Source organism: Rousettus aegyptiacus, unplaced genomic scaffold, assembly GCF_014176215.1.
Source record: "Rousettus aegyptiacus isolate mRouAeg1 unplaced genomic scaffold, mRouAeg1.p scaffold_m13_p_1, whole genome shotgun sequence".
Lineage (NCBI taxonomy): Eukaryota > Metazoa > Chordata > Mammalia > Chiroptera > Pteropodidae > Rousettus > Rousettus aegyptiacus.
This window is the reverse complement of record NW_023416284.1, coordinates 171874870-171890848: the sequence shown is the minus strand read 5'-3', so window position 1 is coordinate 171890848 and position 15979 is coordinate 171874870. Positions and strand designations below refer to the sequence as shown.

The 15979-nt window shown below is 37.2% G+C and overlaps 1 protein-coding gene across 5 annotated transcripts in view; it reads right to left on the bottom strand.

Moving 5' to 3' along the window:
• Window positions 1-11380, bottom strand: part of STXBP5 (syntaxin binding protein 5) — a 155530-nt gene extending 144150 nt beyond the window's left edge. For all 5 annotated transcript variants that reach the window (XM_036222443.1, XM_036222456.1, XM_036222461.1 and 2 more), the window contains exons 1-2: window positions 11088-11380; window positions 9688-9785 (exon numbers count right to left, since the gene is read on the bottom strand). In XM_036222443.1, coding sequence (XP_036078336.1) covers window positions 9688-9785; window positions 11088-11240 — 251 coding nt within the window. In that variant the 5' untranslated portion in view covers window positions 11241-11380. The remainder of the gene's footprint in view (window positions 1-9687; window positions 9786-11087) is intronic.
• Between the last annotated feature and the right edge of the window lie 4599 nt (window positions 11381-15979).

Below are 15979 nucleotides of genomic sequence, written 5' to 3'. Positions count from 1 at the left end.
AAGGAAGACTGTGCCACTGGGCCACACAGGACACCTACTACATAAGGCAGCTCTACTAAGACTGGGACACACAGGAACCCTAATATAGAGAGAAAAAAGAGGAGGCAGCCCAAATGGAGAAACAAAGAAAAATGTCCCAAATGAAAGAACAGAACAAAGCTCCAGAAAAATAACTAAACAAAATGGAGACAAGTAATCTACCAGATGCAGAGTTCAAAACACTGGATAAAGATGCTCAATAAACTTAGGGTTAGAGTAGATGAACTCAGTGAGAATTTTAACAAAGAGATAGAAAACAAAGATGAAGATAAAAAAAGAATCAGTCAGAGATAAATACAATAACTGAAATTAATACATTAGAAGGAATCAATAGTAGAGTAGATTAAGCAGAAGTCAAATCAGTGACCTTAAAGATAGCAGAAAACATCTGATCAGAACTGCAGCAAAAAAAAAAATTCAAAAAAAAAAGAAAAAAAATGGAGCCTCCAGGACATCAAGCATACCAACATTCACATCATAGGGATATCAGAAGAGAGAACAAGGAATTGAAAATCTATTTCAAGAAACAACAGAAAACTTCCATCACCTGGTAAAGGAAATCACCCTACAAGCACAGAAAACACAGAAGAGTCCTAAATAAGATGAACCCAAATGGGCCCACAACAGGATACATCAATTAAAATTCCAAAGGTTAAAGACAAAGAGAAAATTTTAAAAGCAGCAAGAGAAAAGCAGTTACCTACAAGGGGGCCCCCAGAAAATTGACAGCTGATTTCTCAACAGAAACTTTACAGGCCAGAAGGGATTGGCACAAAATATTCCAAGTGATGAAAAGCAATAACCTACAAACAAAATTACCCAGCAAAGCTATTATTTAGAATCAAAGGAAGAAAAAAGAGTTTCCCAGACAAGAAAAAGCTTAAGGAGTTCTTCAGTACCAAGCCAGTATTACAAGAAATGTTAGAGATTTCTTTAAGAAAAAAAAAAAAATCAAAAATAGGCATAATAAAACAGCAATAACTATATCTATCAACAATCACTTTAAATACAAATGGATCAAATGTTATAATTGAAAGACATAGGGTAGCTGAATGGATAAGAAAACAAGACCCTTACACATGCTGCCTAGAAGGTACTCGCTTTAGATTGAAAGACACACAGACTGAAAGTAAAGGGGTGGAAAAAGATATTTCATGAAAATGGAAATGAAAAAAAAAAGTGAGAATAGCAATACTTACATCGGACACAACAGACTTTAAAACAAAGGCTATAACAAGAGACAGAAGAAATCAGTAATCCCACCACTGGGTATTTATCTGGAAAAGCTCAAAACACTATTACGAAGGAAGATGTGCTCTCTGCAGTATTGTTTACAACAGCCAAAGTATGGGGGCAACCAGGGTGTCCATCAATGAATGAATGGATGGTGTACATATATACAATGGATATTACTCAACCATAAAAAATGAAATCTTGCTATCTGCAACATGGATGGACCTAGAGGGTATTGTGCTGAGCAGAGTAAGTCAGAAGAAGACAAATGCCACATGATTTCACTCACATGTAAAATCTAAAGAACAAAATAAACGGAAACAAATTCATAAATACAGAGAACATTCTGATGGTTGTTGGATGAGAGGGGTGTTGGGAGGGTGGATAAAAAGGGGAAGGAGTTAAGAAGTACAAATTGGTACTTACAAAATAGTCATAGAGATGTAAAGTGTAGCACAGGGAATACAGTGAATATTATAGTCATAATTATGGTGTCAGATGGGCACTAGAACTACTGGGGTAAACACTTCGTAAGTTATATAAATGTCTAATCACAATGTTGTAGCCTTGAAACTAATATCATATTATATGTCACTGTAATTAGAAAAATTTAATTATTTAAAAAAATGAAAAAAAAATGTATCACAGACAAAGGCACTGGGCTTTAAAGATAAGGATTAATCTAACAGGGAAAAAAGTATTCTAGGCTAAGGAATCATTGACGCATGGCACATTGTGGAACATCGGGTAGTGAGGAGTAAACTGTGTCCACAATTCTTTCCCCTTCCTTTTCCCACTCAGTCTACCTTCCATCCACAGATGAAAAAGAAAAAAGTTCCACAGTAAACAGAGCTAGTATCCAAAATTTCTTTATAAATAAAAGAAAATGAGAGATAAAAACAATTCAGATGGGTAATCCAAAAGTGGATGACTGGTAGGTATGAAAATATTTAAAAAGATTAAAAGTTATTATATTGACACATGAAAATCACTGACTGCTATATTATTACAAATAAAAATTAGAAATAGCTTCAAATTAACATACAAGTAATTATATAGAAAACTGAATGTCTTTATAGAAAAACTCAGCAATGAAATCAAAAGGTACTATTTCTTCTCCTTACAATGATTTACTTCACATGTGACTAACGGAAGAGATGTCGTTTTATGAAATCTTTATTTCATAATAATCGAGTTTTGTTTCCCAAGAACTTCTGTAGTTCTATTTGTTTAAAACCTATCTTAATTAAAATCTATATGGAAAAATGCCCTTTTCTTTATATCATTCTATTGTATTCTTAAACACATAGACATCTGTTTAGATCAAACCAAAAACATTTCATTAATCTGAAACCCTAAAATACTGAGTATACCTTCTGATAATATTCCAAATCAGGACAGAAATTTCTCATTTAAATACTACAAAACAAATCAATACTGACACTCTAATTACTAATTTTCTTCTTTTAAATAACGTGTCACTTCCAATGCTTGAAGTTAAGCTGTGGTTGTCTTCATTTGCCTTTATCTTTTATTTAGCGATATACTGACAGTCCAATTATTTACAAATACATTGTCAGTTATTAATATACCAAGTTACTATACAATTACCAAATTTAGTACTCATATTACACCAGCAATTCAAAGAGGATGGTCTCTATACTAAATCTGTAATATAAAAATTAGTAAAACCATGTGATTAAAAACCAGTATTATTTTCAAGAAATTTTATTTTAACTTGGCATCCTGACCATTAACACCCAAAAAAGAAAGTAAACCTTGCTAACAGTATTTGAAAATCCCCCAAGTTTCCTATGTCATAATGAGACCTCATTATACCGTGGTACTCCTTATCCGTGGCTTCACTTTCCATGGTTTCAATTATCTGTAGTCGACCGTGGTCTGTAAATATTAAACAAAAAATTCTAGAAATAAACAATTCATAAATTTTAAATAGTGCACCTTTCTGAGGAGTATGATAGAATCTTGGACCTAATACTAGGTCACAGTGCCTAAATTATTCACCTCACTTCATCTCACATCGTATAGGCGCTGTATCATCTCACACATCATAACTTTGATAAAGTTATGTGAATGGTCTCTCAAAATATGAGACCTTTATTAAAGTATATTCTTATAATTGTTCTTTTATTATTAGTTGTTAACCTCTTCCTGTAATTAATTTCTAAATTAAACTTTATCATAGGTGTATACAGATAGGAAAAAACATTACATACAGGGTCTGGTATTATCTACGGTTTCAGGTGTCCACTGGGGGTCTTGGAACACATCCCCTGTGCAGAAGCGGGGACTACTGTACAAAGAAAATGCAACAACCCACCATCTTAGTATTCAATGTGAGCTGCTATTTCAATAACAAAAAAATTATTTTCACGTTTCCCTGCCTTTTGTAAACAAAGGTTTACATTTGTGCATCTACTCGCTTGTATTATGAATGCATTACATAGATATAAAGTAAAGGGACCTACAGTAGGAAGGAGTCCAATACTTTATTCTTTTTAACAGGTACTCAAAGCAATCAGAAGACTACTCCAGACACAGATGGTCCAGGGCATTCCCAAATCCTTCATAGAAAAAGAAATTCTAAAATCCTATAGCTGGAAGAACTCTTGGAAATCCCTCATCCCAATTTCCTCATTTTACAGGAAAGGAAATGAAAGACCAGAGATCTTGGTTGACTTATCCAAAATTAATCTGAACACTGGAACACAAATATTCAAATGATAATTCTTCAAAAATCCCTTTACTTTCTTCCTTCAGGATGACATCAGGTTATTTAAAAACAAAAAATAAAATATAAAAATAAAATAAAAATTATATTGAGAAACAAAGAGAATACTAAGTAAAAATAAAACTCATTGAAAGCAGGAAAGCTTACCAAGCACAGACTTGATGCCCTAATAATTAACATATCCCTTCTCGGTTCCATTCAGATTCTATCACACACTGTTTCCCTCCACAAGAAATTCATTGCAAAATAACTGCTTCCAGGCAGACATCATTTCTGGTGGTTTCTAAGGTAAATGTGCCTGTTGCTCCTGCTGCAGTAGGCCACGCTGAGAATCACAATCTATAGCTGACAAGTACTCATTCTTCCTTTTATACAAAGACCTCCTTAATGAAAAGCTATGAGTTGAGAAGTATAAGTATTACAAAGTCCTTGTTTCTCCTCTATAGCTATGACTCCAAATCACTAGAATTCTTCTCTGAACAAAAAGGACAGTGTGGGTAGTGTGGGAGAACAGATAAAAACTCGGCTAAATTCTAGCTAACTTGTTTTACTTCTAAATACTTTAAACAAAAATTATATTTTCAAATATTTTTTCCAATATTGTAATTGTTTTCTAAAATTAATTTAATAAGCAGCAAGTCAAACATTCTAGCACTATCTTACAAGTGCAATCACTACAGAATCATTTAACACCTGCTTTCTGTAACAAACTTTTACAAATATTATTTTATTACATCTAAATAGAAATTTTGCAAACTTCTGGTTGAGAACACAATCATTTTAAAGACACACTTTTTAAAAAAGTAGTACTTTTTAAGACCTTTTATTCAAAAACTACATCACAAAAATAAATGAACTTAAGGCCTTCCTACACAGTGCCTAGTTAGTTGTCTTTCAGCAATTTGCTGAAATAAATGAAGGACCTGAAAATTATAACCGCAGGAAAAAAACTCATCTTAGTAACAGTATCACATATTTAATATTCACTGAAACAATCCCTACATGGTCTTAAAAGGTACACATACACATTATCGCATTTAATCCTGACTCTAACTTCATGAGCTAGGTAGGGTTATTATTCCTTCTTAACTGGTGAAAAACTTGGGCTAAGTACAATGGTTCTCAACCAGAAGCTCTCAGAAGTCTATAGGGGTGTTTGGGTTGCCATTCTGACAGCAGAAGCAACCCTGGCATATAGCAGGTGGCAGCCAGGGATATTAAACAGGCTGCAATGTGCCAGACAAACCCAGAGAATTATCCAGCCCAAAATGCTACCACTATTGAGAGATGCTGACTGAGGATAAATGGACACAGCCAAACAACTAACAGTGACTTTAAAGTAGTCATTCAATTCAATAACAAATCCAGGAAATCACCAAGGACCACCCAAAAGGAAATCAGATGTAAAAGTGTATCAAACTCGCATGCTATACTAATCTACGCTGTCTTCTCAAAATGACAATATGACAAAAAAAAGTAAAAGATGACATGATTCCAAACACATTACTCTGCTACCTCCATCAAGTTTTTTTTTTCCATTTCGGCCTTGAAATTGCCTCAGTGCAATATTTGTAAAACTTTATCATCATCTTTAGTTTCTCTCTCTAAGATGTTATTCAAGAGTTATCAAGTACTTCAGTTCCCATTTCACTAGCTGTTTTAGATCCGCTTGACTACCTATAGGGATTGATAGCTGCATCTTAAGTTCCACTTATTCTATTTTTATCCATGACACCACTGCCCCATTAATCATCCTACAAATGATATTGTCCTCCTGTGAGCATCTCCTTACACAACTGCGATGATTCCTCGGATAGCACAGGTTAACATTCAAGCTTCTCCACCAACTGGCTCCTTATTTTTCCCAACTCAGTTAAGATCACCATTCCCAGGAGTCTCTTGAGTGTTCCTCTAAATTACCATAATTCCCTTTTTCTCTGTTTCGCCCATACTATTTGCCTAGAATAATTTTCCCACTCCTTCCTCTCTGCCATTCAGAATTCTTATCTACTGATGTGTAGAAATGTCATCAAATGCAATGAATTTACTTGTAATCTGACTTTGTGCAATGTCAGTAGACCCCTAAATAATTCTTTAATTTCAATTATGTCTGTTTAGTTCTAGTCCTTTAGTTAGGACTGGAAATTTTCTGAAGGTAAAAATAGTATTTTCATTTCTTTTGAATACTCACATAGAACAATATAGTATAGCTACTTGGAATCACAGAATTGTTTCCTGACGAAATCATCTAATATAGCACTCTTGTTTTAAAAGCAAAAAAAAAAAAAAAAAAAAAAAACTAATTCAAGGACACACAATTTTTAGTGGCAAGTCAAAGAACCGAAATTCAGGCCATAATTTATAATCTAATGTTAACACTTAATAAGTGCTTGTTAACTGAACTCCAAGGTACAAAATCGTTTTGTAAGCCTGCAATGAGCAATATTACACTGCAATTTAAAAGATGGTCTGTGCCTTATCAAAGTAGAGACTGACAATTAACTGTATTTTCCACAGGTCAAGAAGACAAAACTTGAGGAGGGTATTTGATAATAATTTTGGTAATAAAAACTCAAATATCTACAAAAATTCAGTAAATTTGAAATTCCATTCTTCTTAGTCCTTGAAATATTCATACAAAAAATGACCTCAAAATACCTTAAAAATAAGATTGGGGTAGCCCCTGGTTAAAATAGAGTATGAAGCAATTCAAAATTATGCCAGTGAATCAGAAGTCTAGATAAGGACAATAGCAGCATGACTAGAAACACCTTCATTCTTCAGTTAGAATCTTTTTTCCCCTTTTCCCGTATCCATATGGGAACAGATAATTATTTTGTCCTAGTTTAATTTTTTCAATTACAGTTGCCATCCAATGTTATATTAGTTTCACGTGTACCACATAGTGGTTAGACAGTTATATAACTCATGAAGTGATCACCCTGATAAGATCACCCATCTGACACCATACATAGTTACTACAATGTTATTGAATATATTATCTATTAACCCAATAGTTTTGATACCTAGATTACTCATAAAGATCAAATTATACCTATTTTTATATGGCAAAAAGAGGAGATATTAAGACAAATCACATCACTACTATATGACTTGTTATATAAAATATGCTTTCCCATTTCCTATCAGTAAGTGCATTTCAACCTCGTATTCTCTCCAGAAGTCAACATAAAGCATGTTTACAACGATATCATCGGTCACTGACTATACATTAATGCAATTTAAATACATTAAATTGATCTTGTCTCATTATTAGATATTATTTAAGGATTCAGATTTTCTTGTCTACAAATAAGAGATATCAGATGTAACTCTTCATCTAGATTTTTATTTTAACCTCAAAGCAGATTAATATAGTTTAGTCCTCCAACATTTAGTAAGACCTATTAGTCAAATCAGATAGGCATTTCAAATTCCAATAGCCCAATTGCACTTCTAAATACATCTCCTACTTTCTGCTCCACAATTAAAGAAAAACTATCTAGAAGTATATTTCTGATCTAAAGACATCTTTTAAGACAAATGTATTACAGGCTAGCAGAGTCTGTTATGAAAAGAAACTAATTGCAATAACAAAAATATAAAAGAGCAGGGCAACAGAATTGACTTGTAAAAAGTCTGCATGTTATAGCAATATGAAGCTGTGAAATTAGAAACTATAAATTTTAGTTATTTAGCTTTCAAAATAAATAGACAAACCAATTTTTATCTTAAAAAAAACATGTGGAAATTAGATAAAAAGGTCTTAGTCATTATAAATCAAAGCCATAATAAATAAAGCTCATAAGCTGATCTGCTACTGCAAACCAATTTATCACTCTGGAATGTTCATATAAATCTCAAAAAAAAGGAAAGTAGAAATATTTTTAGTAAACAGCTTTCCTGACTTCAATCTAAACATAGTAAGACAGGTTCTAAAAAAAAATTTAGAGAATGATTATAAAGTATAATTATAGATTTACTTATTTACTATTTAACTATTAAAATATGTATAAGCAAAGGTCATATAAAAGTGATGATTTTGGACACTTGATCTTTGCTTTGATTTGGCAAGCAGCATTAGGCTTAACATTTGTATTCCTTCCTTTGTGTCAACTTGCTAATTACTCAAATGCATTAGGGTTTCTAAGGAAAATATTTTATAAAATCAGCCTTGCTAGTGGCACTCATTTATATTAAATTATAAAAGGGGCAGATTGGCTGTTAAAATAAAAATAAGCTATTTACCATAAGAAAATTGAGACTATACTCGGAAAAACAGTAAAAATTCAATCCATTTAAAAGAAAATAAATCTAAAAATAAAAAAAGCAAAATAATCTAAAAATAACTGAGTTAATTCAACTTTTTTTTTTCTTTTAGCCCAATGATGTTATTCTTTTGTTGGGAACAAAAAATCTGCTTTCAGTTCCAAACAGTTCATCTAAATCCAAAAATGCTCACTACTCGTCACTACACAGTGTTGCTGAACACTCAGTATCCACACTAACAGAAATTAACTTTATTCCTGTCTTCATAGGACTGAAATAGGAACCCTAAACTAGAAGGTATTGATCACTAGGTTTAGGAATACAAATATCTAAACAATTGAAGCCAAAAACATTCTCATCTCAACTATTTAGATATTTGGGCAAAAGCTATTTAGATAGTTTAGAAATTCACAGACTCGGATCTAGGCTGGTCAGATTTTACCATTTTAATAGGTAGGAGTGTACTACTGGTATTTACTATGAATGACAGGCTTAGTAACATAGTCAACGGCCTATCTGAAAATACTTATCATTTTGAAGATTGCACACAAACATCAAATTAAATAAGGCATATCCTGAAATCATATATAGTACTTCTTTGAATGAAGATTTTAAAAAATTATAAGAAAAAAAACAACGCAAATGTTTTACTCGAAAGCAAGTTCCCTTCCCCTTTACCTGCAGCTGGATCAATATAAAATGTGAGTGGTAAAGTGCCCCCGTTTTTGTTTTTGTTTTTTAACAATAGCAACGTTTATTGCCATCATCTGGTGATTTTTTTTTCTATTTATTACCAACACATTGCTTCGATAACACAGGAACAGATATTCTACAAATGACTGAAGCATTTTCTTTTAAAAATCTTATGTTTTATTTTAAAATCAAAGGTATTTATATGAAGATGGTTAAATGTCAGTAAAAGCAAAAAGAATTTTAAGTTAAATAGCTTAAAAGAGGAAATGAGAAATATTCTCTGGGTTCAAATTAAAAAAATTATCTTGAAAACTGAGTAGGTATTTGGAAAATATGTTTTGACAAAACTTCTATAATTAAAATATTCTAACATATTCCAGTTAATTGACTACTAGCATAAGCAGATATATTTCCCTTAGAAACTTCTAGCTCCTTGCAAAGACAGTAGTTACTATAGCAAAACTTGAGAACTCTATGTGGACACATGTTTAGCTACTAAAAACGGAGATCTGAGAAACATCACAGCAACATATAACCTGAATAAATGTATAATCAAGAGAAAAGCCAACACCTCATGATTTAACATATCTACCTGATCATACATTTCTTTAGGATTAAACAAGAAGAGCAACTACTCAGCAACACATATCTGGGAGAACACAGCAAATAGTTAAAAAAAAAAAAATTAAACGAAAGGATACAGCCTTAAAGCACCAGTCTGAGTTCCCACTGCCAGGATCTTCTGTACAGGATCAAAGGCCAGGGCTGAGGGCTGATAGGGAAATCCATGGCGAACAGTCTAGGGACGGGCAAGTGACATCACACCAGCCAAGGCAGCAAACGATATTTAAAAACAGGAAAATCAATAAAAGCATTAGAATTTAGAACCAATTATAATTGATGTGAAAGACATATACATGCACTTATTGCTTTAAAACACACACTATGAAATCTACATTAACAAATAAAACTTGCATAGAACCTGAACCGCCAAAAAAAAACTATCCCCATTTTACACTTCGATTTCTGCTTTTCTGTAATACTAGCACTCTAATAAAGAAATCTGCTTATTAATATTCTATACTTATGCCTGAAAACAAATTACTGAAATTCACAGTAGTCAAAAATTCTGTAAACTCACGCTTTATTCCAAGTGTGATAAGTTCATCATTACTTTATTTGGATGTTAATACAAGTACTTCTAAGGAAATGCTGTCATCTAAGCTAGTCAAGGATTCAGTAAAGCAATTTTCAAACATCTACTGAGATAAAAGGTATTTTGTAATTATAACAGAATAAGTGCATTCTGTTATTTTGTAATTATAACAGAGTAAGTTATAATTACAACATTTTGTAATTATAACAGAATAAGTACAGCATATATTTTTGCATTATTTAAATCCTTAATTTTAGGGCATTAGGGCAAAAAAATAAGTGTAACTACACACTTTTAATAAACTCTAACATATGAACGCATGGTATTTATGAGAAAGGTAGATATTAAGACCAAGACAAGTTCGTAGTTCTCACTGAGCAGCTGGTGAATTAATTCGCTGCATCATTCTTTCCGAATTAGACCGCTATGGCAATTGTGCCATTAACAGGCAAAAATCACAGTACAAACTTTTTAACCAAATATAATGATGAAAGGACCCTGTGATTTCAAATTTTAAGCCTCCTACCACATCCTAAGGGAAAATTGATGAGCAAATGTCTAGTTGAACAGGTTTGGCTTTTTGATAAACAATATTCATACACGGTTTCCAAGGGAAACTTCGAAGTTGGTGAGTTACATTAAAATGTTTTAATATAAAAGCTATACGGATATTGAGAATACAAATTAAAGATCAGTATAATACGTGGGAAGCAACCTTGAATGATTGCTGCATGTGAAAAGGGGAGGAGGAAAAAAATCAACGAAAAGGAGTAAGATGATGTCAATCTCCAAAATAACCCACCAAGCAAACGTTCGCTAGAGGAGGAGCGAGCCCTGTATTCGCGGTACGATTTTACTGGCGCTCGAGTCCCTCGTACTCTCCCGTAAAGCCCAGGCTGCCCCCCAAAACGACCCCGGGTTTCGCGGGCTGCGCGCTGCGTTCACCTTGCAGAGCTGGAAGTGCTCGGACTGGAGCGTTTCCTGGATCTCGGGCTCGCGGTTCCCAGAAGGGTGCTGCTGCGGCTGCTGCTGCTGCGAGGCCGAGGACGAGCCCGCGGTCAGGCCGTCCAGCACCTTCCTGATGTTGAATTTCCGCATGGTCTCGGCGGGGCGCCCCCCGCAGCCCGGGAGGGGCGGCAAAGGGGTGTCCCCGGGCTGGGGGCACGAGCCCCGGGCGAGGGCAGCTTCCACCGAGGACCCGGAGGAGTGGCAGAGAGTGGGAGCGCGAGGGTGGGGAAGGAGGCGGCCGGGGCGAAGCAAAAGATAATCCGAACAGGAAATGCTGCGACGACGAAAGGGCAGCGGCCACCAGAACCCCGCGCGGCGACCCCTCTTCCTCCGAGGCCGCCGCCGCCGCCGCCTCGCTCCGCGGCCCGGCGGCGCAGCAGTGGCGCGGCGCCCCGAGCCCGCTGCGCCCAGCCTCACCTGGCCGCGGGCGGACTCCGCGCGTCGCCGCCGCCCCGGCTCGCCGCCGCCGCCGCCGCGCCCATGGCCCGCGGCCCCGCCGCTCGTCGCCCGCCCCGGCCCCGCAGGCTCTCGACGCTTCCTCCCGCTCCGCCGGCCGTGGGGGGCGCCGCTCAGGGCCGCTGCCCCGCCGGCATGGCACGCAGGGCGCCCGGGCAGGCTCCCCGCGCTCTCCGCCTCGCTCGTCCGCCGCCGGCCCGGCCCGTCCTCGCTTCTTCAGAGCCCGGCTGCCTTCCTCGGGCGCCGGCGCCGCCCGCGCTCCCGCCGGGCCGCTCCCTCGCTCCTGACACGGCGCCTCCGCGCACGGCACCAACGCCCGCCCCGAGCAGCAGCAGCAGCCGCCGCGGTTACAGCGCCGGCCGCGGCGGTGGCGGCAGCTGGGCCTCCGCGGAACGGGGCTGCTGAGCATGCGCACGCCCACCGCGCCCCCCCCCCCCCGCCCCGGCCCCCTCCTTCGCCGGAGTGGAGCTGGGGCTCAAATTATCCCCTGCGAAAATCTCAGACCGCGGCTAAATCTCTTCCACCCCTCTCGCCCTGCTAGAGTATGCAGCTGCTTCTCCTGCAGCTGAGGGAGTAAAAATGTTGACGACTAACAAGCAGCAGGAAACCTTTCAAATTCGGTCACCAAAGCGGGGTTTTATGCTCTCGCCCTTTAATGAGGTACACACACTCCTGGTCGTTGCTTTATAGATGTGCTTTATTTTGGATAGATTTGGATTTGGTTTTTGCAAAAAAAAAAGAAGAAGAAAATCTAGGCAGCGATTATGTCTGTGGCGAGAGGAAATAGACTAGGAAAGGGAGATAATCCTAGAGAGGGTAAAAATGAATTCTTTCCTGGGAAACTGTCGGTAGCATTAAGTGTGGCCATGGCAGGTAGCTGCTAGAATGGAATCGGCTGCCAAAGGGGAACCGCTCCAGGGCTGGGTGTCTGCCCCGACTGATGACACGCCACTCCTGGATTCAGTCTGCTCTCTAGGGTGGGTGGGGATGGGGGCGAGAGGGAATGTGGAAGTAAACACGTCGCTGTCGCTCATTTCAGAACCTGTAATCCGCCTTTAGTGCTGATTATCCAGTAAGTAATCCCCCAGGAGCTTCTCCACTCTCGCAAGGCGTGAAGAAGGAAGAATGATGAAGTGTTTGCTCAGACCTTTACGCTGCTTCCCTCACAATCTCGCTTGGATGCTTAGAGACAAACGTCTGGTTCAAGTTTGAAAAAGGGAGAGAAAGAGAGAGATTCACGCTGCAGGTACTCTCCTGGAGAGTGCGTTAAACAAGAAAAGATGGATGGAAAGCAGAGGTACTTAATTAGGAAGAATGTTGGAAAATATGAAAACTAGAAGAAAAAAAAAACGAAAGGAAGGAATGGAAAAGTCTAAATACTAATCTGAATTCGTGGGGTGGGATGGAGTGGGGAGGGAGGACACTCTCCCGGGTTAACAACTACGCGCCCCTGGACCCAAGGAGGAACCACAGGAAAAGCTACAAAGCGTTTTCAGTACAGATATCAGAAGTGCCCGCCTTCTTCTTTGTGATTGGTCGCCTTCTGGTCAGGAAAATTCTTGTCACAGTATTGGCTGATTTATGTGACAGACCTTCAAGAACAGTCAGCAAACCAACTACGATTGGGGCTCAGGGATTTCGGGAAATGTAGTTTTCTCTGAAGGCTCTCCATCCAAGGACGATGTCCCACACTTGAATCCAACAAAATTGTATTGCGGTTTCATATTTATTGAATTGCTCAGTTAATTTGCTGTGTGCAAAGAACAACAAAACAAATATAAGGGTTTTCTTAAGCTATTTCTATGTGCTTCTGAAATTTTTGTTTACTAATGTAGTTCTCTGAAAACTATTGAGTATGAGATCCTGTGCTGGGTACTGAAGGCGCAAAAATGCAATTCTTGCTTTCAACAAGCTCACCACAATTTAAACAGAGGAAACATCACATAACTAAGTAATTGTAAACAATAGCTTAAGTTCATTGATACAGTCATGCACAAAGAGGAAATTTAACCCTTCAAAGAAGGTCTGGAAATAGTTATATCACAGTCAGGTCCAGATGAATAGTAATTGACCAGGTGAAGAGGAGGGAAGGAAGGTGCGTGCGTGCGTGCGTGCGTGCGTGTGTGTGTGTTGGGGGTGAGGGGGGGGGGGAAGTTGTGATCAGAAGTACCTGGAGAGGATTTTTTTAAAAACACTAATGTCTCCATAGCGGGTAATTTCCAAAACCAACAAGTTGCTTTCCCACGGAATTTTATGATCCACCATTTCATCTAGGTTGAAAACAAATCATCTGTTGGATAATTTGTCATCATTGGTTTATAAAACTCTGCAAAGGTGGGACAACTTCTTGATGAGAGGCCTTGTGGTGTAGTGGAAAAAACCTGGGCTCTGTCATCTCCCAGACGTGAATTTCAATCCAGGCCTTGGTAATATGTGCAACCTTGGGTAAATTCTTTACTTTTCCTAAGGGCCAGGTTCCTCATGTGTAAAATGAGGTTAATACCACCTTCTTTCTAGGATTTTGTGAGGGTAAACTGGAAAAAAACATAAAATTTGCACAACATTGGTTAGCACTCTAGATGCTCAAAAATGTCAGTTTTCCCATTCTACTATCGGAGTTCTTGAGATGAAAGGCACTTCAAGAGATTTCAAATTTAACCCAATTCTTTATTTTTCACTTTAGAATTTTTCTTTTGATTTCTGTACCTCACCCCTCTTATCAGATTGGGAACTCATCCTGGCATTCCCAAAACTTGGGTCTATAAAGGACACGTGGAATTAAAGACGAATGTGGAGCATATTGTTAATGTAAATTAGCTCTGTGAATTTGCAATTATATCCTCTCCAAAGTCAAGGAGATCAGGACATATCCAAAATTCTATTATGAAAAAAACAATAATGCTCAAAATATCAACCTTTATGACAGCAAAGATAAAATAATCAATGCTCAAATTCATATTTCTTGCAAGTCAGTTTCAATTAATCAATTGATTTTTTAAATTAAAATTAAAATTTTAAGAATTTAAATTAATTAAAAATTTTAAATTTAGATTAAAATTAAAATTTAATAGTTCACATTATTCATTTGAAAATTTAGCACATAGCAGATAGTTTTACCCATAATAATCTCTCAACAAAGTTTTATTTATTTATTTTTTTGTTTGTTCTTTTTCATAATGAATCAGTCTATTGATTCAAAGCAATTCTATAGCTTTCAGCCTTTGAGTAGGTGACATTCTCCCAAATGGCATTCTTTCTTATCTGCTTATTAAAGAATGGACCAGGGTATGGTGACGTAAAATATACACCACAGACAAATTATAGATAGCTATAATTCATTTAGCTGAGTGAAGACAGCTTGAAACAATACTTGGTTAATACAATAAAAAGTAAAAGTAAAAGAAAGAATCAACGTATGAAAAGAAAGGCAGCTCATTAAATTATTAGGCATGGAGGGACAAAGACCAAAGATAGAGAATTCATAATATTCCTGGATCTGCCAATCCTCATTATCTTGTTTAAAGTTTACTAGGCTAACTAAGGCTCTGTTATTGGTCTCATAAGGTCAGCAGGATGCTGATTGAGGAAAATAAAGCAGAAACTGAAAAATATTTTAGTGAGAAATTATGTTATTGGGAAAAAATTTCTGGAAGGTAGGCCAAACCTATCTTACCTGCTTGCCAGCATTCGTTTATATAGAATTAATTGCAGTTTATTGAGTCCCAAAGGCTGTATGCACGACAATAATTGATTTGCTACACCGTTTAAAAAATGTTAAGTTTAATTTATTCATAAATTTCAGGAGAGAAGTTAATTAGTTTGCCTAATTCAGGTCCCCTTTTCTGAATGGGTCCCCTACTCACTGCTGAAATGCTGGGGCTTGGGCAACTGTGTTTTGATCAGTTGACCATGTGCCCTGGTCCGAACCAACTGGATCAGAGACAGACGTCCAAATTAAACTAAGCTAAAAGATATTCTTCTGGGAATTTGGAATTGAATTACAAAGATGCTAATTTGTCTGAACCAGGAAATCATACAGAGCTGGGATGGAAGCTGAGTGTGCCCATACCTAGATGAAACATAGGAGAGCAAAGCAGACTCACAAATTCTGGAGAAGTGACTCTAAGAAGGTGAAGAGTAGTCTCCATTCTCGACTTTCCAGTTCCTAATCCTTATTTCTATTGAAAACTGGCTATACTAGCTTTGCTTCTTTGTATTAAACAAGTTTAAATGGGTTTCTGGTTCTTGCAATCAAATATTCTGACAGAAATTTAGATAAAACCTGCCCCCGAGTATAAGGAACACAGAGGTTTTGTTGCTATCTTTCATTGCCACGTTGCCCTTCTACCCATAGTTATCCCCCCAAAAGGCTA